This window comes from Symsagittifera roscoffensis, chromosome 5 (assembly GCF_963678635.1).
Source record: "Symsagittifera roscoffensis chromosome 5, txSymRosc1.1, whole genome shotgun sequence".
NCBI classification, from domain to species: domain Eukaryota; kingdom Metazoa; phylum Xenacoelomorpha; order Acoela; family Convolutidae; genus Symsagittifera; species Symsagittifera roscoffensis.
Genome location: NC_087066.1, coordinates 38461602 through 38486647, shown reverse-complemented (window position 1 = coordinate 38486647; position 25046 = coordinate 38461602). Strand labels below are relative to the sequence as shown.

At 33.4% G+C, this 25046-nt stretch overlaps 2 protein-coding genes across 2 annotated transcripts in view; one reads left to right on the top strand and one right to left on the bottom strand.

The window, feature by feature from the left end:
• The window catches only part of LOC134846886 (protein chibby homolog 1-like), a 270708-nt gene that overhangs the window by 115918 nt on the left and 129744 nt on the right, over positions 1–25046 (bottom strand). The window lies entirely within an intron of this gene.
• LOC134846356 (phosphatidylserine lipase ABHD16A-like) overlaps positions 1–25046 on the top strand; it is a 52047-nt gene that overhangs the window by 19893 nt on the left and 7108 nt on the right. The window contains exons 2-7 of the mRNA XM_063863673.1: positions 3520–3594; positions 4364–4512; positions 5115–5262; positions 17328–17506; positions 17987–18060; positions 23673–23713. Coding sequence (XP_063719743.1) covers positions 3520–3594; positions 4364–4512; positions 5115–5262; positions 17328–17506; positions 17987–18060; positions 23673–23713 — 666 coding nt within the window. The remainder of the gene's footprint in view (positions 1–3519; positions 3595–4363; positions 4513–5114; positions 5263–17327; positions 17507–17986; positions 18061–23672; positions 23714–25046) is intronic.

Genomic DNA, 25046 nt, shown 5'->3' with positions numbered 1-25046 from the left:
CTTTAGAAAAGAATCTGACTGAATTTTTTTTTCAAAGCATCCCAGGAGTACCCCTGTCTTGGTATTGGCCGGTCGCGAACTCACAACCTGAGACAAGACTGCCGACATCATTCCGCTGTTAAAAATGGAGGAAACAGTAATACCTGATGAGTAAGACAAGAGGTGAAATCGGAGGCGTTTTTTTTTGAAAATTGATTATTAATCAGCCAAAAATAACTCATGTCAAAACATCGTAGACAGTTAGTTGTATTTTTTAACATTTTGATCAAGGTAAGTTTAAAAACCATTGCAAATGTTTGTCTTTCCTATCTAAAAGCATTTTAGAAAAGTATAAAAATAACGAAAAATAAGCCTTCTAATGTCTCAAATCATGCAGGGTTTTTGTCTTCGGCCATTGTAGTTTTACTGGTTGCAATGTTCATAAAATTTGTTACTTAAAACTTTAATCTGATCAACTCAATGTTTTTTTCTGGTTAAAGTATGTGCGAAAGTTTGCTCTTTTCGTCTCAAATCTTTCAACGATCTTAAAAACTTAAGCATCATCTTCAGAACAATTTCAATATGTTCATTAAGTTGGGAAAAACTTTAGTACCTCAGTCAATAATACTTAATCTGAAAACCGTTTTTTGTTTTACTAGCGTGTTGAGGGCGGTCGTTGAATCCGGGCTCTTTATAAGACGAATTCAATTGCAGTAAGTTTTTCGGTTTAATTGATGAGAAATCTATCACTGTACTTTATACTTTATATAGCTTGCGAGTGGGGGGGGGGGGGGGGGGGGTGGGGGGCTAAAATTGTTTGAAACTTATCATTCTTTACTTTGAAAGTACTGCATAGACGTCTGAATTTTCGAAGCGTTTTCCTGATTTGAGCAAGGATGATGCAACCGGGAACCACTATATTACTTCTCGTCGGAAACTTCGTTCACATGATCATGACCGAACTGCATGTTAGATTAGAAAGGTCAATGCAACCACGAACTTTTTATTTGGTTTCTGCCAAAAACTTTGTTCGCTGAAGAATGTTTGAACTTCATGGCACAGGATCAGGTCCGAAGGATCAAAGATATTTTTTGAAAAGTTGAATTTTTCAGATTGTCAGTTTTTTTTCCAGATTATCTTTCTAAATTAGTTCTGTAAATAATGGCTGGCTCAATTCTGCAAATTTTTACAGCTAACTGGTTTTGATGTCTTCTCTAGGCGCTGGGTTGGTTTAAAAACTTTTAAAAGTGTTTTAATACGTTTAAAACAGTTTTTCCTCTAAAAGTTTTAATTCAGTATCTGTTCAAATTTGAAAGGGCATACAAATAACAAGTTTTCGAACAGTTTCAGAACAGTTTTTCCAGAATTATTTGTATATCCTGAATCTGGAATTTGAGTTGAAAGGCCGCATACAGAAAGCTAGTTACTCGTGACGGCTTAATATATCTGAATGGATGCATCGCATCAATGAGAAAACTCTCTCTGTTCCAGCCGAAGTAGGTGCCATCGACAAAAATCATCCAGTATTTTTCCGAGTTTTTCAGATAGATTTTCGAAAAGAGCAAAATTCACTAGTTTGGCTCCTGTGAACTGCTCAATCTCTTCCGTTATTGTTTTGTTTTCCTCGCCGAAATAGGAAACATGATCATCTCGGATCTCAGAGCGATTTTCAAGAACCCGCTCCATAGCTTTCTTCATTTCTGATTGTGTCAATTTTCGACCACCATGCAAAGGATGAAAAACATTAGCTGCAAAACACAATATGGAAACAGCTATGCTGTACCTTTTCTTGGCCACCTCTAACCTCTCCCTTAGTTTGGCGTTTGGATATTTTTCGAGAAATTTTTTCTAAAGTTCCACGCCATCTGTAAAACATAATTTGTCACCTTGAAACACCGTTTTAAAACAATTTTAAAAATTAGCCTTGTTTCAAAACGGTTTTAAAAATTGCGGACTCCGTCTAGGCTTAGATCATAGCATGTAAATTGAGCAAATAAAATTTTTTGTTCTAAAAATTGTTCTTCGTCGTTTATCGACTCAGTTACCAATCTCTTTCTCAATATTCAAGGTAAATTTTAGTGACTGTTTTTCAGACTTGCTATGTTCCTTGAAAAATTTATGTGATCTTTTATTTTAACTAACAGCCGTTTTTGCTTATAGACGAAACATTTTAGTTTAAAGAACTATTTAGGAGGGTTTAATATTTATGAGTGTAACAATAAAAATGCTGTTTTTTGAATTGATGTGTGCTTGAATTTACATTCCAGTACATTTTTTCGGTACCCGTAATTTTACGCTTGGGATAAGAAAGCGACATCGAATCGTAATATACTTTTTTCAAGGTAAATCATCTGTCAAACAAAATCACAGGATAATTTTCACGTGAGTTTTCTGGGTTTGTACTTTCGTCAACCAACAGAAGTGTTTTGTGCACGTCAGCATTCAGTATTTTAAATATCAGTTTTTTCATAATTTTTTCAACGGTGGCTTAACCGAATTATTTATTTTCAAATGTTTCCTTTGTTTTCTATTTATTTGGACTGAAGGCTTTGGATTATGTTATTTTAGACTAGCAGACTCATATTGCGTATTTTGGTGAGCAAAAAAGTTTTTTTTCAATACATGCGTGTATTCTGAGAAGGTAATCAAAAAACGTTATTTTTGTTCACAATATAAAACAAGCATTCTTAGCTTTTCCCGACTTTTTTAAACGAACTTATTCGACCTTTTCTTGTGCTCATTTGTCCTCTACTACATTAGAGCTGAATGATACGTGGTGCGAAGCTAGGCTATGCTTCGCTTTTTTGTTTGGACATTGTTGTCTGGGACATTACTAACAATCAGGCTCAGGATCTGTTTCACTTTTTGTTTTTCCGGCCATTGAAAATTAAGAGGAACTTTGTATTCGGGTGTGTTTTAGTTTTTCCCATGCAAAGTCAGGTACCACAAATAATCATCGAAGTTGGTTGAGTTATATATCATAGTAAAGCCATTTCAGTCGTGATTGAAGTTGTCCCAGCGTCAAAAACGAGTTAAATTTAATTTCGGTTTCTTATTATTTTTTCATTTTTGATTTTGTTTTCCAGTAATTTTTCGACAAAAACTTGTTTATTTTGAATGTTTTAGTATAACTGTCAAACATGCCTCAGTTTAAGGTTTCGTTTAGATCTTTTCATCACACCACGCAAAAATAACGGCATAATTTCACAGTTGTTTTTTTTTGTAATTTTTTAAGATAATGGTCGGAACATTTTATCCTTCTTGCACAGCAACCGGTTATCCTTGTTTATAGTGTCTTTTTTGCTTGCATATTTTGTGAGAAAATAGCCCAGTTTTAAACATCAGTTTGCATCAGAATGGTGAGGTTGGCGTCTCTATTTACTTAATCCAGACTCTTAACAAATCTTGATTTTATCGTTTTTTGGTAATCTTTGAATCTTCGGTAATCTTCGTTTAAATGTGACTTCAATTTTAAAATAATTTTGCAATAGTGTTTCATGGGCGTAGTTTCAATGCGTACGAGTTGGTATTTTTTCAGATATGGCAATGAGTAAAATAGTGGGTTGTCTCATTGGACCTAAAGTGTATCGTTACATGATAACAACTCCTGAAAAGGTAAGAAATCATAAATACATAGTTGAGGGAGTGGATTTAAGGGCAACCCCACCCGCAGATATTTGACCCGCGCAAAAAAAAACGCGCCGTTTGATCGAAACTTTTAAAAATGCCGCAAAACTAATGCCGGCTGCGAAAAAAATTCAAGGCAAATAATAGTCTCTAAAGTGTTCTGGGAAAAAATTCCGTTTGGTCGACTTTTTTTATCAGCTTCGCCCCTTGAGAATAATCGTAGATCCGCGCCTGCATATACTAATTCATTAGAACCAAGTGGTTGTTCCATAATTTATTTAGATCTATTATTTATTGACCGGTTTTTCGAGATATTAACGAAAAAATTTCCAAAAAGGAACCATGGTAGAATATGAACAAAGGGCCTCATTGATATTAAAAAACGGTCTCAATTCGGCTTGGCACTTCATGTTATTTCATATAGACAAAAATAATCATCAGTCAATGATAGTATGTGTAGTTTGATTTTTGGACGTTGAATATGGACAAAGTGTTTTCGGTCAAATGGAATTTCAAATGGAGTTTTGGTCAATTGGAACCATGCACAATTTTTTAAGTTGCACTTGTCTTGTTGCCTTTGAAAATTATCATATATTCTTATGAAGCAACAACAGATTGTCACGATTGTTGGGCAATTGTTATGTAATTCTTATAATTTTCCGTCTTCAAGATATTTCGGTTTGTTTAGCATCCGCCATTCAAAGTTGATAAGATAGCTGTATTTATTAGAAAAGTATGAAAAAGTCTGTCCTTCTAGCGCTTCTTGCCCTATGAGCCCACATTGCTGGAGACGATGCCCGAGACTGCAATTGGAGTGATAAAAACTCTCTTTTCCTTCACCCGAAATGCATGGTTTCTCATCATACCCTACATGTACATGCGCGATTACTTCACCAGACAGGGATGTTATAAGCGAAGAGCGAGATTACAGTAGTATAGACTCTTGGAGAGTTGATAAGAAGCACATTGGTTTGGTAAAAACAGAAGGTTGATTTTTTTCCATAATTTACATGGAGGTCATCTACAGTCACGGGACTTTTAAGATTTCTAGTGAATGTAACAATTTGTTTGATCACTTTGATTTTATAGCAAATATTCATTTCAACTCGCTGTAAGAGCATTTTTAAAAATTGGGAATTCTGATTTCTATTTTAACCTCAATTTTTAAAAAAAATTTATACTAATCTGTTACGTATGATTGGAAAAAAACCATCACAAATAGTCGTAACTGCGCTATCATTTTGTCAGTGTTGAGGCCAGCCGTTCGATCTGTACAGCAAGAGACGGGTGCGTCCCTCATACGCGAAGGACTGAAGCGATAGGTTTGTCAGCCAATCAAAATTCTTTCATATGATCGAAGGAAATAAGCGATAAAATCAGTCAGTTTTTGCACTTTGAAGGGCATTGAGTTGTCGGCTTGTTTGGTCCTTCGCGCATATGAATAGCACTTATGAGAAGAATTATTCTCCTTAGAAATCTACTATTACTGTAATCTGTCGCCAGGGATGCTTGTACTTGCTTAATTGGACGGGTGTCGTCACTCTACTATTCTGTTTTTCCTTTGCAGTCAGAGCAACTGGACGCTTTTTGAACCCTGTTTACTCCAAATTCGTAGATGTCAGATACGATACATCTTTGTCGCCAGAACAGAAAAAGGTCAGGTTCATTAACCGCTTAAATCGACAGAATATTTTCCATGATCAGGTTTTCCATTCTCTGCCCCGCCCTCAACCTAGTACCTAAAAAGAATTATAATACCCCACAACTGATTTTATTATAATGGGAAAGAGTCAGTGTTGGGGACTTTGTTTTAAACTGTTTAAAACAACTGAATTAAAAACTTGTTTAAAACAAAATGAGAAACTTAACGAAGTTTTTTTTAGTTTTGCTAAGAGCGACAGTTTTCGACTCTTGGGATGACGTACGGGTCCTTGGGAAACCAACTGGATGAAGAAGAAGCATGAACAATTAGTTTTTTGTATAATTATTTTAAAACATGTTATATTGTATCACTGGATAAAAAAAGCGTTCTAATAAGCTGGAAAGAGTCAATAAACTTCTGTTCAATTAACACTGCTGCAAGTTAGCCTTTGTTGTGATTAAATTTTTCAATGGTCGAAACGAAAATGAATATTGGAGATAATTTCAGTTTTGTGAAAAATTTTGATGATTCTGAATCACCGGTTGCACCTGAAAACATTTATTCGTGATATGAAAAAAAAAAGATTCTTGAGACGTAATTCTTTGAACAATTTCCATGATAGTTATTGTCGTGCAGATTTTTCGGTGACACAATTTCAATTTTGAGTTCTGCAACCGCACCTGAAAACATTTATTCGTGATATGAAAAAAAAACGATTCCTGTAAGGTAATTTCTTGAACAATGGTAACTTCCCAAATGGCATTTTTCCCAAATGGCATAAAATTGAAACTTTTCACAAATGGCATAACTTTCAAGTTTCTTTTGTAATTCAAACTTTTTCTATCAATTTCTAATTTAAACATTTTGCCAGGAGCGATTACATGTGAATAAGATTTGGAATTATTGCTTCCAAACAAATGTTAAGCGACAAATTTGTCAGAAAAATTGACCACAAGAAGCTTATCAATAACCGCGAGCTTATGCTTCTCGATTTTGATCAAAAATTTATACATTAAAAAAATGTATGAATCAACATTTGAAATGACTGTTTGACTAATTTTCTCACTTAGCTCACGAAAAAGTTCTTCTCGATTTTTATGCAACTGTTGCATGAAATTTATGCCATTTGGTAAATTTTTTATTTTTATGTCATTTGGGAAAATTTTCAATATTATACCATTTAGGAATTATGCCATTTGAGACGTAATCGTAATTGTAATGCAGATTTTTCGGTGACACAATCAATTTTGAGTTCTGCAACCGCACCTGAAAACATTTAATCGTTATATGAAAAAAAGATACTTGAGACGTAATTTCTTTCAACAATTTCCAGAACACGCAATTGTCATGCAGATTTTTCGGTGACACGATTTCAATTTTGAGTTCTGTAACCGCACCTGAAAACATTTATTCTGATATGAAAATAAAAGATTTTGAGACGTAATTTTATTAAACAATTTTCATAACACGTAGTGGTATGCAAAAAGCTGTTCCGCTTGTCGAGGCATACCATCTACAGTAAAAACTTTTACATTAGTTGCGTAAAAATTTCTTAGAGTCCAATGTATGCCAAAATAATACAATGATAGCGGGTTACTGAGCAAGTAGCACAGAACTTTCCGACCAGTATTAAAAAAATACAAAAATGTTTTCTCAACTTGATCTCTTTCTTTTTTCTATGTTGTAATAAAGAATTTGAAGGAAAAAGAGAACTTAGGCAAATTCGAGAATCATTGTATAATAGGTCAATTGAAAAAAGTTTTTAAAGAAAAATAACTAGAAAAACGAAAACAAAATTTAAAATTTGCAGAAATTTTTTGAAATTTCAAGTTTTTTTATTCCCAAAAACTACCTGTTTTTCAGTAAAACTAAGTTTTCACGGCTTAAATTAAGCTTAAATAATCTATTGCAATAACTAACTACCTTAATAATTAGCTCGAAATGCTATCAAAAATTTCAAACCGGTTTTTTTCAAATTTGTGAAAACTTTTTTGAATTTTTTTAAAATTCGTTCGAATCACGACTGAAAGTGCTTTATTATGTTATATCACTCAATCCTGTCCGATGATAATTTTTGGTAGCTGATTTTGCATGAAAAAAACTAAAAAACACGAATCTAAAGTTCCTCCCCGTTTTCAATGGCCGGAACAATAAACTCAAGAGAGCCATTGCCTTCCATAAAGTTGGAGTGTAAATTTTTAATAAAAATCTTAAGTCAATGCTTAAGTTGAAGATTTGTCAGGAAGTAATTGATTCGAATTTACAAATTTTTTGCATTTGAATGAAACCTTTCAAGATCGCTGCTGAGTTCGAACAGATGAAGTTGGTGGAACAGTTTTAATAAGGGCTTTTCCTGTAAGCTGTGAAAAAATTTCCTCGAATGAAATACGGTATTAATGTAGAATAGTATGTCTGAAATACTTAGGATGCATGATGGTTTTTTTGCTCGAAAATGGTTTCAAATATTTCCTTCTGAATTAGATTAATTTGATTCAGCGCAAAAGTGTAAATTGCCAATCATAATAAAGAAGTCCAAATTGAATCAATAGTTTTACTTGGTGGTTATTTAGAACTATTTGAGTAGTGCATGTAACAACTTTGACAACTCTTATGCATAATATAGTCGTTATATTTTTAATCAATTGCACAGGCTACTAAGATAATTTTTGTAATGCATACTCTGCAGATGAAATGTTATTCGAAAATTCTAATTTTACATTTCTTTTGTCAAAAAATTTTGCTTTGAAATAAATTATTCAAACTGTTCGAAGTATTACAAAGATTGATCCAGCTATTTAACTTGAATCTGCCACCTATTGTAATATATCACCAAATTTTGATCACAGTTGATTTCGAAAACACTTTTCTGGCTGTCAATAATCACCCATTTACTTTGTTTATTTCGTCAACACTAACAGTTTGATATTCAAAATTTCCAATTTGTATATGAGAGCTTAATCACTAATATGAAAGTTTTTTAACCAAATTTTTCGTTTATTTTTTCGTCTGTCTTTTAAATTCTTTTTTGTTGTTCCGACTATTGAAATGGGGACTAACTTTGTGTTCGGGTGTTTCAGTTTTTTATTCTTTTTGTTTTCCACGCAAAATCAGGTAACCACGAATAGTCATCGGAATGGGTCGATTTTTTAAGATTGGTCGGAAAATTTTATGCTACTTGCACAGCCATCGGCTATCCTTGTTAATTATTTGTTCCCAGTATACGAATTTGCTATTTCGCAATTGTAATTTGAGCTGGTGTGAACATCCAATTTTGTAGTATCGTCTGCAAACAAAGTAGTTTTTACTTTAGTACATGATAGTAAATTAATAATTTAGAAAAAAAAATAGAAAAGGAACAAGAACTGGTCTTTGAGAAGAGCTCTTTTTACATTGAAGTTTTTTCCGTATTTTTTTTCGAGAATACACAATGCTGAATTTTTTGCATCCAACGCGAAATGTTACCACGGAAACCAACATTCCATTTTGGTATTATTAAATTGTCTAGTGATCTTCCGTATCAAAAAGTTTGAAAAATCTACCAACCATGTATACAAAAAACGTTTTCTTGTTAATTTTACAAATGCGCAAATAAAAGAGCTAATGTTTTCACACTCAAGATATTTTGTATAATTTCATTTTCCCAGCGAATTTTGTTGAATGTTAGAACATAATTTTTTCGATTTCCCCGCTCGTTGATATTAAACTGATTGGCCTATCACTGTCAAGACTCCCTTTTCATCTTCTGCATGCAAGGAAGACACTTTAATAGGCCTTGGTGATTTTTTTACTTCATTTTTTTCAGTTTAATTTTTTGCCCTTTGATTTTGATAGTTCTTTTATTTTGTGAAAATGAAGACAAACTTAGCTTTGAACAGCAAAAGTGTGAAGGTCACAAAAACGTGATTGACATCTAATTTTGAAAGTTAAATTTATTTTTTAAGTTTCCCAGCCTAATTCAAATTTCATCTATTGATCCAATTTTCTCGAATTGTATTAGTTTTATCAACAGGTGTCAATCAAAACTCGTTTTTGAAATTCCAAGAGCTTCAAGACCATCTTATTTCTTGTTTCGAATTTCGAAAATTAGTTTTCTTTCTGTTTCCTTGCTTTCATTGACTCTCTTCCACCTTTCTGTTGGCTATGTTTTATTCTTTCAAAAAATTGGGAAATTTTCCAAAACAATGGATAAAATTACAGCCGAATTTTTGGTGCGACTAGCTTGAGATTTTTAGATGACACTCAGCATGGAGTTTCGACCCAATGTTCTGATGCTGCGTCAAAGCAATTTTCTCGCCTACACTTTTCCAGTGTTAAGCGCCGATTGAAATTATCTTTATCTTAAGCGTATGTGCTTTGCTGGACTCAAAAATTCGGTGATTTGCATGTTGGAATTAGGAAGATTTTAATATATATTTTTTCGATCATCAAATTGTTTGTTGGACAAGACGCGTTTCGTTTAAAAATCGAACTTAACAGTTTTCATGGTTGCTTACGTTTGTCTAACTGGTTTTCTTCGAAAATATCATAGCCATCAAACACTTCCGTCGCAAGTTAACTTTTCGAGGTGAAATTTATGTATTTTTGTTCTTTTCTAATAATCAATCAATATAATATTTAAATGCGTATGACACCTATCTGGCCATCTTCAAGCTATCTTTACCAAAGTTAATTGTCATAGCATATGTTTGCACGTTTAAGTTGCATCGTATATAGCAATGTTTAAGAAATTGTTTCGTTTCTCCGTTCAGGATTGATTGCTAAGCCAATTGAAAGGCTGTAGCTAAGAATACGGCTTTTCAAAAGGTTTTCTCAAAAGTTTTCCAAGCTATGACGTTTTTATGATTTTTTCAAAAGTTTTCGCAAAACCTTGGCCTTACAAACTTCAGAAATTTTGAAATTCCCAACCGTATAATTGGGTACTGCCATAGTTTTCTCATATGTTACTAGTATTCCCTCTTTGTCTGCTTAACATTTTTCAGTTGTTGACATATGCCGTTTTTCATAATTTTTCTAAAATTTCCAAAATATTTTAACTTCTTTGTTTGAAACTTAAATCCATGTTCGGATGCGGTGTACATAGTCTCAGTATGTTTATATCTGGCCTTCAACTTTGAGTGCTCAACGCCTTTTAGTTTCCGAGGTATGGCGTTTTATGGTTTTTCAAAACTTTCAAATAGCCTAATTTTCTTTTATAAAAAGTCTCTCAATTTTGAAGTTGTCGACCCTTGATGATGTGATATCAGGGAACTATCTGCAATTGCAGGTGTCTAAATAGGTATGGTTGCTTAAAAAATTTTCTAGTTGCCGAGATATGGAGATGTTTTTGTAGATATTTTCAACTAAAAAAATGAAAAAGTTTCAATTAAAAAGTTCTTGACCCTATGGCGTGGTGATGAATTTCTTCCAGGGGTTGCAGATATGGCCTCCAATTTATACTGCTCAGATCGTTTCAATCTTCTCAGATCCAACCTGCGATCCGTCCAGCCAACAAGCCATCCATTCATCTTTGTTCATCCTAGAGTTTAAGATCAGTGGTTCACTGTAAAACTGTTTTATAGCTCTTGATGATTTTTTTTGTTTTTTCTTTTTTCAGGAAAGTCTTAAATTTTAATTTGGTCTCGCAAAAATTGATTATTTTGAAATATCGAACAGCAAACGTTTTAAGGTCACGAAGAGCATGATCGACTTCTAGTTTTTATAGTGGAATTTGATATTCAGATTTCCCAGCGGAATAATAGTTCTATCTATTTATCCAGGTTTCACAAATTCGGGATTTTTTTTCCAAAAGTGACACTCGTAAATGGAATATGATACCGAAGTGCTATAAGGCCTTTTTTCTTTTGAATTCAATTGTTGATTTTTTTTTTCAAACAAGTCAATAGTTTTTTTTATTAATTTTTTGCGTTCATTGACTTTTCCCACTTCGGTAAATATCTCAAAATTCGACCACGCGTCTTTTTGCAAAAGATTTAAGAAATTTGCGGCTCTTCAAGCTCACGGTGATAAATCTAGTTCACAGATTTATAATAAATCTAAATAAATCTAGTTCACAGATTTGTGAACTATTTTTTGAAGTTTTAAGAAAATACAATGCTCTCTGAAAGAAAGACGTCGCTTTGTACCTGAAACGATTTCTTTTCATGGTGTATCAATTATAATCTAGCATCTCGCTTTTCGGCACTTGCGTAATTGAGATCTAATTTCCTACATCTTAAGTAACTAGAGAGATTTCTTCTACGGAACTTGACCTCAAATACGAGCAACTGACAAGAATAATCAGGGACGAATATTTTGTTCTTTTATTGTTGGTTTCGCATAGATCCTCTCTTGAAAATAACTCTTTTCTATAAAACAGCAAAATATTGGATTACAGTTATCATCAGGCGACTATAAATAACTGCTTTACAAATCAGACCGTCCTGAAAATCAACAGCAAGAAAACTTAATTGCTTTTTTTATAAATCAAGCCGTCCTGAAAATCACCGGCAACTTAAATGCTTATGGTAGAAATGGTAAGTTTTCAACCAAAAGTGTCCTAAAATTCAATTTTTATAACATTTTCTGGCTATTCAATATAGAATTCTTTGTTGTTGCCAAAAGTGGCTTTTTTGAAACAAAATTTCATTATTCAGAGAACTGACCGACGAAATGGCCAAAGGCAATTAATCGTTTTTCTGTATTTTACAAAAAAGTTAGCCACCGTTACGGTTTTCTGCCATTGCATGTACTATCTAAACGAGTGTTGGTTTTGTTTTTCCTATTAAGTTTTTAAGAGCTGTTTTTTTTTTAAGTTGAGAACTTCAAAATTGTAATTTTACCGACAATGTTGTGTTGATTGTGCGCTTGACTCTTGAAATTGCCTTAGGTTTAAAAAAAATTAAGCGCCAAATACAGCGAGCTTCAGAAATTAATGATCCTTTTATTTAACTGAGCAAATAGTGGTGAGGTCCTCACAACTTGTAAGTAGTAGTGTTCTCAACAGCTTGCTCAGCTGTAAGTTGACAAATCGTTTAAAAGAAAATGTGATATGTGAGTTTTATTTGCAGTGATTATACAAAGGTCGATTATACAGATTGTACAGCAACTGGCTACTCTTGATAGCCATTTGATTTGTATACCATGTCACTATCTTTGTTTTATCGTTTTCTCGTGATTTTTAAAAACCTATTGGTTGAATCAATTGTTAAACAAATGGTTATCTTGGGGCTCACTGTAAGTATCATCTGTTTTGTTTTGTTTTTTTTTTGTTTTGTTTTGTTCTGTTTTGTTTTGTTTTGTTCGACCACTGAATATTGTGAGGAGCTTAGTATTCGGTTGAGAACAAACATGTTTACCTCGCAAAATTAACCATATTAGTTATTGGAATCGGTTGAAAGATGTATCATATAAAACCTTTTCAGTCGGAGCTCCAAAAAAAAGTTTTCTCTGTCGTGACATTTTCGCTTTTTAATTTAATTTGAAGCGAGTTATGCGAGTGAGAAACGTCAAAAAAAAATTTTAAGTTTGGATTACTGGTTTTTGAAGCTTAGTTAAACTTTGTTCTGGTAAACTTTGATTTTTTCTACTCAAGCCACACAAGAAAAGGTACTCAAATTGAGAAATGATTGCCACAAAAATGTAAATTTTTGTTTCAAAGTTAAGGATTTGGAGTTTTCGGGGCTACTTGCACAGCAGCAGGCGATTCTTGCATCCGATTTTTTTTCATCTGACGTTTTAAGTGTAAAAGAACCAAGTGATTTTCACTTATATAATTTCTCATAATTTCTTTTTAAAATGTTCTTTTTTTCTTGGTTTCTTTTTAAGTGCAATTCATTTTATTTTTTTGAAGGAAGGCAAACTCAACTATCGAGTAGCGAAAATTTAAAAGTTACGAAAAGTGAGAGTCGGAGTTAAATAATTACCAAGTGATACAGGCTTCTCTACATGAGATAACTTCAAGAAAAAACGTGCAAAGCATAAGGAAATCTTGAATTCACAATGTTCAAAAGTTTTTAATCAATTTGTTTTTGGTTTTCTCGTTGTTTCACACTTTTGCAACCATCTGTTGGCTATGTTAATTTTTGATAGTCATTCTGTTGCTGGTAAGTGCACGTCTGGCTTTCATAACATTTTTTTTATGTGGTACGACAATTTTTTAATGGAATTTTTATGTTGTCAGCTGAACGGTCATCTACCCAAGTGTTGTCTTAGTAGCCGCATGGTAACCGATGCTTAAAGCTTATTTAACGCTGGTGTTGTCTTAGTTTGCTTAAAGCTTAACCGATGCTTAAAGCTTATTTAACGCTGGTGTTGTCTTAGTAGCCGCATGGTAACCGATGCTTAAAGCTTATTTAATGATGGTGTTCTGCGATTATTGTTTAAAACTAGACAATTGTTCAAAACTTGAAAATATTTCATCTGAAATCGAAAAAAAAATAGAAAGCAATTAGAATTCTTGTTTTGCTTTAATAAAAATATGCTTCATCGGAATATTTTGTACTGATTGCACAAGAATTGGCTCTCCTTGTTTCCACTTGTTTTTGCATCGTGCTTTTTATGCTGTTAGCTGTAAAGAACGATTTCAGCGCAATTGTCAGAATTGTAAAGCGATACCCTTTAATAGTTATGACACTTGCGATAGAAAGTTATTACACTATGCAACGGGGTACTAGACTTTTTTCCCGTAAATAGCTTTGTTCACAGAATGGTCAAATTTAGAGGTGGTATTTTTAGATTCAAATTGGTAAGTTTGGACTCAGCTCGTAATGAATTCAAATTTCTCTGCATATCTGGCACACTTGGTGCCAGATATTCAGCTCGTAAGGAATCAGTACGGATTCAGCTCGTAATGAATTCAAATTTCTCTGCATATCTGGAACACTTGGTCTAGTGGTAACGAATATGCCTGTGAGGGAAAAGGTCTTGATTTCGAATCTGTCAGGATCTGTTTTTTTTTTCATTTGAACAAACATGTGGGCTTAATACGCTTGCGATTAGCAAGCGCTATCTAACCGGAATATAAACATTGTTTTCTGGTTAACAGCTAGTTTAACAGAATCACTTGAATCATTTTATCTTTGGTTCATATGAAATCACAGTTCAGACGTTAATTCGAGCATGTGGCAAAGAGGCAACACACCTACCTATAGAAAAAAGGTCAATGGTTTGAATCCGGCCAGGATCTGTTTTTTTTGTAAGTGGAAAATTGTCCGTGCTTCAAAAAATCTTTGTCGGACTTCTGTTTGTCTGCTTTTTTTGTCGACTCAGTTAGCGCAGCACCAAATCTGCCTAAAAGTTGGGCATTTTTACTCGAATTATAAAAATTGTTCTCGTGCAATCCGATTTTGCGCAAGTAATTGAGTTTCAAGAAGTTCTGCCTATTTTTAGCTGTTTTTTTGATTTTTTTTTTGTGCTGTTGATTAAAAGTTTTGAAAGCTGTTTTTTTTAAAATATAAATTCGAGGAGTCTTCTGTGGCGTTAATGCGATGTTAACGCGGTTGCTTGAGAGGAAAAATCTCAGAAATTTGATTTCAGACGGACCTGTTTTTTGTCGAAATTGAAAGTTTTCGAATATTCTAGACTTACGTGTCTGCTAAATTTGTCGGCTTAGGTCCCGCAAAAAGGTTCGGTTTCTTTTTAGCATTTTGAAACCTCTTTGGGAAGTTTTTAATGGTGCAGATAATTTTGTTATAGAATTTTTTTCCTGTGCATTTTTCATAACTTTAACTACAAAAAAAATCAAACGATATTTAGGGTTTTTGTTCGATGTGTGATTTTTTTCATTTACTTGTAATCAAAGTCATACATCCTCTATCGCAAGTGATGCGAAGCTCCGCTTCGCCTCTGTGATAGCTATATACCAATCTTTTGTCGGCTAAGTTGCCACATCGTAAAATGTTTTTTTTTTCGCTGTACGTTTTTGTTTAACCTTGTAGTTGCTTGCTGTTTTGATTTACTTCTGCTGTTTGTAGTTTTACAAGCCTCAACTTCGTATATTTTTCTCGCAGAAAAATGTATTCTGCCCAAATGATTTTGGTCTATATTTCATCGGCTTACCGGCCTTATATTTCGTTTGAAGACCGAAAAATTGTTTGTGTGCCTGTGTGGGTGTTTTGAGGGGGAGGGGAACCCCAACATTTTTTTTCAGTTTTTATGTCTTTTTGAGTTTTTTTTGGCTGAAACGGTTTCTGCTCAGGTGGTTGCGGCTTTTTTACTGTTGGTAAATTTATTTCCGATACTAATGTATCTTTCTGTTGTCATGGCATATAATTATTTCATAAATATCTATTCATTTTAATGAATCTAATTATCTCCGCTTCGTTTTTGTGGAAAAATTTGCACAAGTTTTAAGTTCAAGTTTATGATATAGAAAAAAAAACGTTCGTTTGTTCGTTTCTTTTTCATCTGATGTTTCGTGGTTTGAAGTATGATTTTACTTGAAAGAGCAAGTGTCTTGTAATCGGGAACCTGATTTTTCCTCGTAAACAGCATTTACTGCATATTTTGAACGTGGAAGTTAATGCACTAGGTGCACGTTTTTCTTACAACGTACAAGCTGACATGCTCAAACTCAAATAAAACTGCCTGTTAGATCATTTTAGATAGTAATTAACTTTTCAATTACATTTATTGAAAAAACGTTGTAAATACGTTTTTAAATATGTGGCATGAATTTCAAGGAGTTTCATTCCATTGCTTGAGTTTTTTTTTCATTCAAAGAATTTTTTCTCTATTTGAAAGTTGTTCTGATGCTAGTAAGTTTACCAACCCTGATTTTGAATAATTTCATTCATTTTTCTCATCGGTTAAGCGGGGTCAGCTTATTTTATATCGGCTCAGGCAACTTATATTGCATAAATTCAAGAAGGATTGTTTAATGGTTTGTTTGAGGAGGGATGGGTTTTAAGAATTGCGAGATTTAAAATTTGATAGCCCTATTCTTACGTTTTCGGCGTAAGCATTGTCGACCCAATTTGTGTCACTTTTGTTGCCACTCAGTCATTTATTCCCAATGCCTGCTAGGGAGGTTTATGAACATCATCCGAGACAAATATTTTAAGATAGTGTTTTTAAGATAATATTTTTTCTACGTATTTTAAGTAATTTTTTCAGCTTAATATTTCCAAACCAATCGGTTTTCTTCTTTAAAATATCCTGGCATGCAATGTTTCGATTGTATCAAAAGTTTTGCGTTTTTTTTTGCAAAATTTTTATTCATGAAATTAATTTTTCCGGTTTCAAAAAAAGTCTTATTAGTGAATAAAATTGCTGCTTTTTTGGTTTGTTTTTTTGTCAGATTTTACCATGACAAATCTGAGATTGAGGATCGAATCTCAAGAGCTTGTATTGGGTATATCACCTGCATAAGTTGATACGCCCTATTTTTGGTAGTTTGACCGTTTTGAAAGATTTTCCCTGTTTTTAAAAAATCCCTGCCAAATCTGAAGTCGCCTAGAAAATGTTTAATTTTTGAAATTGGGTCGTTTTTTTGTAAACTTTTTGGTCGACTCAAGTTTTTTCACCTTAGTTTCCGCTCGGTAATTGGGTCTCAAGGTTTTCAAGGTCGTTTATGAAAATCATCCGAGACCGTCCAAGTATAAAAGTTTTGTTGATGAAGTTTTTTCGACTGTTTTCAAGAACTTTTCTCAGCTTGATTTGGAGGGTGCCAGTGTTGTACGAATCCTCAAGGTGGAACGGGCTGGGGCGAGATGGATGACATTCCCCTCCCCCACGGTTGTCCTGCGTTAAGTGCGACCGGTTGCAATCAAAAAGTGAAAAGGTCACGAAAAATTTGAATTGCTCGAAAAATTTGATTTGCTGAATTCCCGGCGGAATTAAAAATTCCTTGTAGATTCAGTTTACTCCAAATGGGAGATCCTTACAAAAATGACCAATCATAAATAGTATTTGAGTTTCGAAAAAATTCAACGTGATTTAATTTTGGTAGCGCTCGAAGTTTTGTAAATTTTTCTAAGTCCGATTTTGAAAATGGCTGAATTGACCGTGACTGAATTGCCTGAACGAGCGATTTTAAATATCAACAATGTAATAATTAGGACAATTACCTTATATTCTGGAAAACATTTTATTTTGTGTTTAGGAAGCCCTGGCGAAGTTCTCTTATGAGTTTTCGCACTGTGATCCCGACTTCGATTTGAGTTCATCTTCCGACAACCGTCTTAGAGACTTCAAACCTACATTCAGATTACCACCTCATTTCACAATCGCACAATCATCTTTTTTGGGGAGAATATTCAAAATGCCATATGATTTGCTCTGGTAAGAATTTTTTATACTGATAGTAAATTCGTTTCAATTTTTGGTCATCTATTGTTCCGAAATTCGAAGAAAACGGAATATTTATGCTTGGGGTGGGTTTTTTTTCAGCCAATTTTCGGCGATCGAAATAAATTGTTTTTGAAAGCGGGGTAGTTGCTAAGTAGATCCGAATTGTTTTTACTAAAAAGCGATATCATTTTTCAATGAGAGTTTGTCGATAACTGTTTTTTGCGGGGCTTTTTTTTTGACAGAAAGGATCGAATATGCGTAAATTTTCAACTAATCAGCGTCCTCTAAGTAGTCTAAGAGAATCGTCTAAAAGAGTCTAAAAAACTCACTAATTGTTTAGCCTGTTTCTTTCAGATTTTGTATTTCTGAATTATGATTGAACATAATAGTTTTCTTCGGTCTTTCTGACATGACGTGTTCCTTTGTTTGAGGTGTCCCTTATGATGTGAATATTCTGCTGATATTTTGTAGCAATGTGGCGATGAATGTGGTTGGACGGCGCATGATCTACCCTGGATCTCTGCAGATTCTCAACTCTCTTTTAAGTGAGTCATTACACTTGCGATCAGCTTAGTGTGTTATTACGAACCTTCTTTTTTCTAACCTAACGCGCAAAAAAATGTTCATTACAAGTGTTCACTCCTTCGGAAATTTCAGTGTATCATTGGAAATTGCATAGCATTGGCTCTCTAGCATAAAAAATGTCTAAAGAGGACATAAAACATAAAAAACGTCTACAGAGGACGTAAAAACATCTACAGAGGACATAAAAAAACGTCTACACAGGACATAAAAACCGTCTACAGAGGACATAAAAAATTGTCTGCAGAGGACATAAGAAAACGTATAAAAAACAGTTGCTTATCCCTATTGAATTTTCTTAATGAAATATTTCTAAAATCAAAAATACAGTCAAATTGTTGAAGATTTGTTGTAACTAAAAAAACTATTTCTTCTGATTTTTAATATCAGGGAATCCAGAAATTATCCCTCAATTTTTGCAATTTTCCCAAGTATCTATTAAGTTTTAAAATCGATCGAAACTTTCATAGTAAAAAAAAAATTTGAAATAATTTTTTGAAACAATTCGTTAAAGCTAAATTGTTTAAAAATATCCGATATTTAAAACATTCTGAATAACCTGATTACAACAGAATTGAAATATCACAATACTTCCAGAATTTGCCTTGTTGTCATAATTCTGAAGCAACGTAACTTACTAAAACTGAGAACTCAGCCAAATTAAGGGTAGATTTAAAAACTAAAAATAACAAATCACTAATTGAGCTTTGAAGAGCTTGATGATTTAAACAAATCGGCCATTCAAGTTTATTCGGATTTATATATTCAAAAAGAAGGCTACCGAAAAATTATCGAAGTCATAAACAGAGGAGCTGAATCAGGAAGTGACAACAATAGTCCAGACTCAACAACCTTTTACTGTACCAGAGGAAAGTAGAAACTTAAGTGTAGGGTCAAGTATAACAGCTCGGATAAAAACTGAAACCCTCGCTAATGACACTAGAGTACATTCCTACAGGGTTAGCACCCCTGAAGAGAAAATTAAACTTCTCTATCGCTATCCTGAAAAAAATGTAAAAATGCGCTATTGTCCAAGATGGACCAACTCTGTTCATAAAAACGAATTTTCCTTCCCCTGATGAATTCATTTATAAATATTAGGAACTTATTGAGGCAATTACTACCAAATTTAGCCCAGATATGGTCGTTGTCTGCGAAATACCGTCAATATTAGCTTACCATGGCACTAATTGGTTTATTGATGAATTGTATATTGCAATTAACGTACAATTCGGTTCTAGTGCAGGTTTTGAGTTGCTCAGATTGAACTCTTTGATAGACTGTTCAAAAAATATATAGGTTTTCATTCTGGGACAAGGTCCACTTCGATGATAATCACGGCGGTCCGTTTTTACGTAATTGTCTTCGTCCTTTCGTTTGTAAATACTCGAGTAACTTTTCCAAAGTCCAACTATCTAATGATCATGCATCTCAATTCCAACTTGCTTACAAAGCGCTTTTTCAGCATTATCAACACTCTTATTTAAACAACAATACAAATCCCTAATAGTTTTCGAATGCATCCCTATAGGCGCCATTTTAACCTTAATCAAAATCAAAGTATTGCTCTCACTTCGGGGATGAATCAAAATCACCATCAAACTTTTACTTTACTAAAGGCTTTCTTCAGTAAACTTAACTAGTTACGTCAAATCTTGTTCAAATTTGGTCTGTTATTTTGTTTTATCACAAATGCTACTAGTCTGTCTTAGTCGTAATTAGTTTATCTGTGCTTGCTTTTTGTGATAGCGATTTACGATGTTACGATTTACGATGTAGAAGAAACAAAACAAACTATTTTACATGGGTTGCCAATTTTTTTTTCAATAGATTTTCTTCAGCGCCTCTCCAGCGCACTACGCATTAATTTTTAATTTTTTTCTACCCTATATCTATTAGATTAGCCACTACTACAATTATTATAATTATTTTTTTCTACTTTGTTTTTCCCAGCATTTACGCACACTCTTCTTGAATAAAACTTTTTTAATCAGGCGACGTCCATCCAAATCCGTGTCCACTTAAAGAACTTCATCTCATCTCAGAAAAACTAAAATACTACAAAACTTTTATTTTAACGTCTTACATGTTAATTACAGAAGCATAGCAAGGAAACGTTGAGACCTGAAATCCTTTGTGAAAACGATTGGTGAAAATACGACTTTTGATTTTTCGGAAACTTGGCTAAATGACTGAAACGAGATAAATTTATGGGCTCTAGATAGTGAAAAATTTATTTTATTTAGATGTGACACATCAGTCGAAGCCAGCATGAAAACAAAAGGAGGCGGCGTCATGCTTTTAGTGCCCAAAAAATTTAACTGCCTTCTGTCGTGTTCTCCAAATTCTTACAAAACTGAATTCATTGAAGAACTTGCTCAGTCGGTTGACTATGCGCAATCACTTAACACTAATATAATAATTTCAGGCGATTATAACCTAAGTTATCCTAACATTGACTCGCGAAATCACTATTTGACTACATAATCAACAATCTTTGTGTAAAAGACCGAGCAAACAAATCAAATTATTTACACCTCCTATAAAAACGAATCGAGGGCAATTATTTTCATAACTGAGCTTGAAGTAAGTGGAAACAAAACTACCTTCAAGCGCAAAATATGATTTAAAAAACTACTAAGAAAAGTTATTCAAGTCAAATCTGTCAAAAAGTAAATAGAAAAGCTTCTACCAACAAAGTAACCCAGCAGCAATGATCAAACTTTTTCAGTGGAAGTATAGTTGAACAATTTTTAAATTGTGCTCAATAAAAGACAATATTTATCCGTAATGATAAACCAGAAGTAAAATTACAAGATAAAATTTTCATACGGCAGTTATTCATTTAAAAGACAGAGCATGAAAAATAGATCATTATTAACGAAACACGAAACTCTTAAAATCATCTGGCAACATTTCTATTCTAAAAAATTCCTTCGGAGAAGTCATAAAAAATATCTTCGAAATGACAAACCTCCGTAACTATAAGCTTTCAACACTAGGTTGCTTCTATGAAATAGGCACCGAGAGCTGTCGTACTATAGAACCACATCAAAACAAATCTAATAACAAAACTCGTTTTCGTTCAGATTTATAACTACCTTAGAGTGTTAAAGAGAACTTCTGAAACTGAATGAAAAAAACCGCAAGGCCCATCTGACGTTTCATCAGGGGCTCTTAAAGATGGTCGCAATGAAACCTACACACGTCTTACTTTTCTTTTCAATGAATACCTGAAAAGCAATCTTTTTCCTTAGAAGCTTAAAAATACAAAGTCACGCCTTTATACAAAAAAAGATGATCCTGAAGTACCTAAAAAATACAGGCCTATCTCAATTACTGAAGCGCTATCAAAAGTGTTTGAAAGCTTGGTATATAAACAAATTAATGTTTTTCATATGAAAATATTCGAAGCAACACTTAATTTGACTTTAGAATATCAAACTCATTAATTGATGCTGTTTTGTTTCTTTCGGAGTCATTTAGAAAGTCGATTGATACCAACAATTTTGTTGCTTGCTCATTATGAGATCTCTGGAAGGCTTCCGGCTCTATGATCATAAGCATTTAAGACAAAAACTCCAGCAATAATTTTTTCTGAACCTGCTATGAACTTGGTAAATTGTTTCAGAAACGACCGATGTCAGAAAACAATATAAATTAACACTGAATCGGACTGGATCTTACTTCATCCAGGTGTCCCTGAAGGCATTGTTTTAGGACCTCTGATTTGCAACCTGTACACCATTAATCTCAGTAAGCAACTGACTAAATCATGCAAAGTAGATCAATGTGCAGATGACAGAATTCTTTTCTGTAACAATTGACACATTGAAACTGCACTTAGAGAACTTGAAAAAAAATGCAGTTTTTTATCGAAATACTTTCGGAGACACCTACTCCAATTTAATGCGGAAAATACACAGCTTATTATCTTCAGTAGAAATCAAGTTTTAAAAGTTGTAAAAATACACAATTGCGCTGGACAAAAATATTATTGAGGAAAAAAATGTGAAATATCTCATGCCTGCGGGATTAAATGGCCTGCGGGATTAAAACCTCCAGTCGATCAAAAAACCCCTTTTGATCAAAAGAAGACTAGTACTCATAAACGCACTCATCATCAGTCACCTACACTATCCTTTCCTCCTTTTAAATGGTATTTTACCAAATTTGTCAATCTCATTAGAAAAACAATTAAGCTGGGCAATTAAAACTTGTGATCGTGCAAAATTTGATTCATCGTCTGATCTTAAATTAAAACTGAATGTCATACCGGAAACAATGTTTCTTCACATGATGCCATAAAACACCTCTTATTGCCAGCTTACGAAAAAATTCAATATGCGAACAATCACATAAACATGAACACAAGAAATAAAAAGTTGTATTTTGTCAAAAGATTTAATGAGTAAAACAAAAACTCTTTAAAAAAATGACTAGCAATTTGGAACATGTTACATGATGGCCAAATCTTTTTCAAGAATATCCTTACTTACAGTAAATCAAAATTTTAAGAATTATTACTTATTTTATTTAAAGAAGATCCAACAGTGGCCATCTATGGAAAATCCTCATGGATTCAGTTAGATTGTGATGCTATCAATTAAGTGCTTAAAATTTGTATTTGAAAATTTTGCTGATTTGACAGCAATTATTATTATAATTATAATTTGTCGTACACTTGTACATTTGAAATTTTTTTTCACCTGGCAAATAAAGTGTTTTTTTTCTGCTTTATTTGTGCCTGAGTGGTTAATGGTAGCTATAAAGCTTCCGTGGCGTAGTGATTAGTGTGTGAGACTCTTAATCTCTAGTTCGGAGGTCCGAATCCCAGAGGTAGACGATATTTTGCTAATTCGATCTTTATTTCTTTTTTTTATTGCACTTTATAGTGCTGCCTTCTGTCGTGTTCTCCAAAGTGTTAGCGAAGCGAAGCTTAGCCTCTTTGTTCAATTGTATAGTGGTGAACAGAAAAGCCATTGGCTGCGCTGTTAGCACTGAAGGTTCTGGTCACAGAACCTTCAGTTGAAACGAAACAGTTAGCCATTTTGATCGTGGCTGTTTATGTCAGTGGGACTAAAACAAATAGGCATTTTACTATGACAAAAAAAAACAAATCGATTTTTGTCCTTTTCGAATGATGTCCTTTTTTGTTACATATGACAAAAATGTGTTCAGGCTACTTAGCACCAACTACAGATAATTGGCTTTTCAAATAAATAACAAAAAGTTCAATTTGATCAAGTACCAACATCGTTTCAAATATTGATTCAACATGAACTTTTATCTGGGCTTGTAATTAAAGCTCAACCTCTGCTCAGAGGGTTAGAAGGATCGAATCTCGCAGACCAGAAAGACCGAATGCCTGAATTTTTTTTGGCCAATCATATTTCAATGTTTGAAGTATGTGTGGACATAGTTTAAAGGACTCTTCGCGTGTTTGTCCTTTCTGTCATGAGATTAACTTACGCTTAGAAGCCTTGGCTATTTTGCCGTTGTGAACTAGAAAACCTTATCATAGACTGTTGTTATTTATTTGTTCATTGCGAAGTTGAATGGAGTTTTGTTTCAGGTGAACCCAGAGATGAAGCTCGTTCCAAATTCCTTCTGAAAGTAAGCGCTACTTGAATAATAGTTTTTATTTGGATGTGTACCACAACTCGGCATAATTAACTTCATCATTAAATAACTGTTGTTTTCTGAAACAAATATTATATTTGAAGATGCCATGTAAACTCGAACAGACAATTCGGGCAAACTAGTGTTGAAAAGTTCATTTATTGAAAACAAACTAAATTTCAAACAAGAAAAGCCGGTTACTGTGCAAGGAGCACAGAAAGTTCCGATCATAGTCTTTAAAAAGATAAAATGATCTGACGTAAAACTATAATTTAGGCATATTCGACAGTCATGGTAATATAGGCCAACAGGAAAGCAGTTTTTGAAGAAAAATCACAAGAAAACAAAAATTGAGAAATCAAGTTTTTGATTCCTAAAATAGCATTAAAATTCTCCTAAACTAATTTTACTCGAGTTAACTAAAATTAAGCAAAAATAAACTATTATGAACGGCCGAAATTAAGCATAAATAAGCGTGCTCGCTCGCTTTACTCGCTCGATTTTTGTCGAAAAATCAAATGGTTCAAACCTGTTTTTCTCGACATTGACTGGAATAGCGACTGAAAGGGCTTCGATATGATATATCACTCAAGTCTCTCCTATGATTATTTGTGGTAGCTGATTATGCGTGGAAAAAAAACTTAAGAGACCTGAATACAAAGTTCCCATTTTTCAAATGGTCGGAACAAAAACAGCCAATTTCCAAAAAACACAATTTCCAAAAAACAGCCAATTTCCAAAAAATAATTTTTTTCCGGCTCAACATGTGCCTGCTCAAAGATTGTCGGCTTTGTTTTCGCTGCTTAAGTTTTGTTCCTTTGCTAATCTAAAATTGAGTATCTTGTACGTTAAATTAGAATTCCGTTTTAGGAACTTAGTGAGGTAGAGTTGTTCTCGCTCATTTTTGATTTTTTGCGGTTTGACTTTTGATTTCTGTTTCAGTGCACTTCCTTTCTTATGTTAAAAGGAAGTCAAACTATCGAACAGCACAATTGTAAAGATCACGAAAAACGTTTTCTCAAATTGGGTTATGTTGTCAAAAAGTTTTTAATCATATAAATTGTTCTACAAATTCAGAGTCCTACGTCCATCTTTTTTTCTTCGAAGTTCAAAAGTGTAAGGTTTTTAAAAAAACAAATCATTTTTTTTTTCAGTTTCCTTGCATTCATTACTTTTTTCCAACTGTTAGTTAGCTGTATTTGATAAAACATATAATATGAAATTGTATGGGATTGGGTTTTTTAGTTTATTTAATTTTGAGAAGTTTTCGAAAATTTTCTCACTCTAGCAAAAGTACTACCGGTTTTGAACAAAGAGATATCAATGG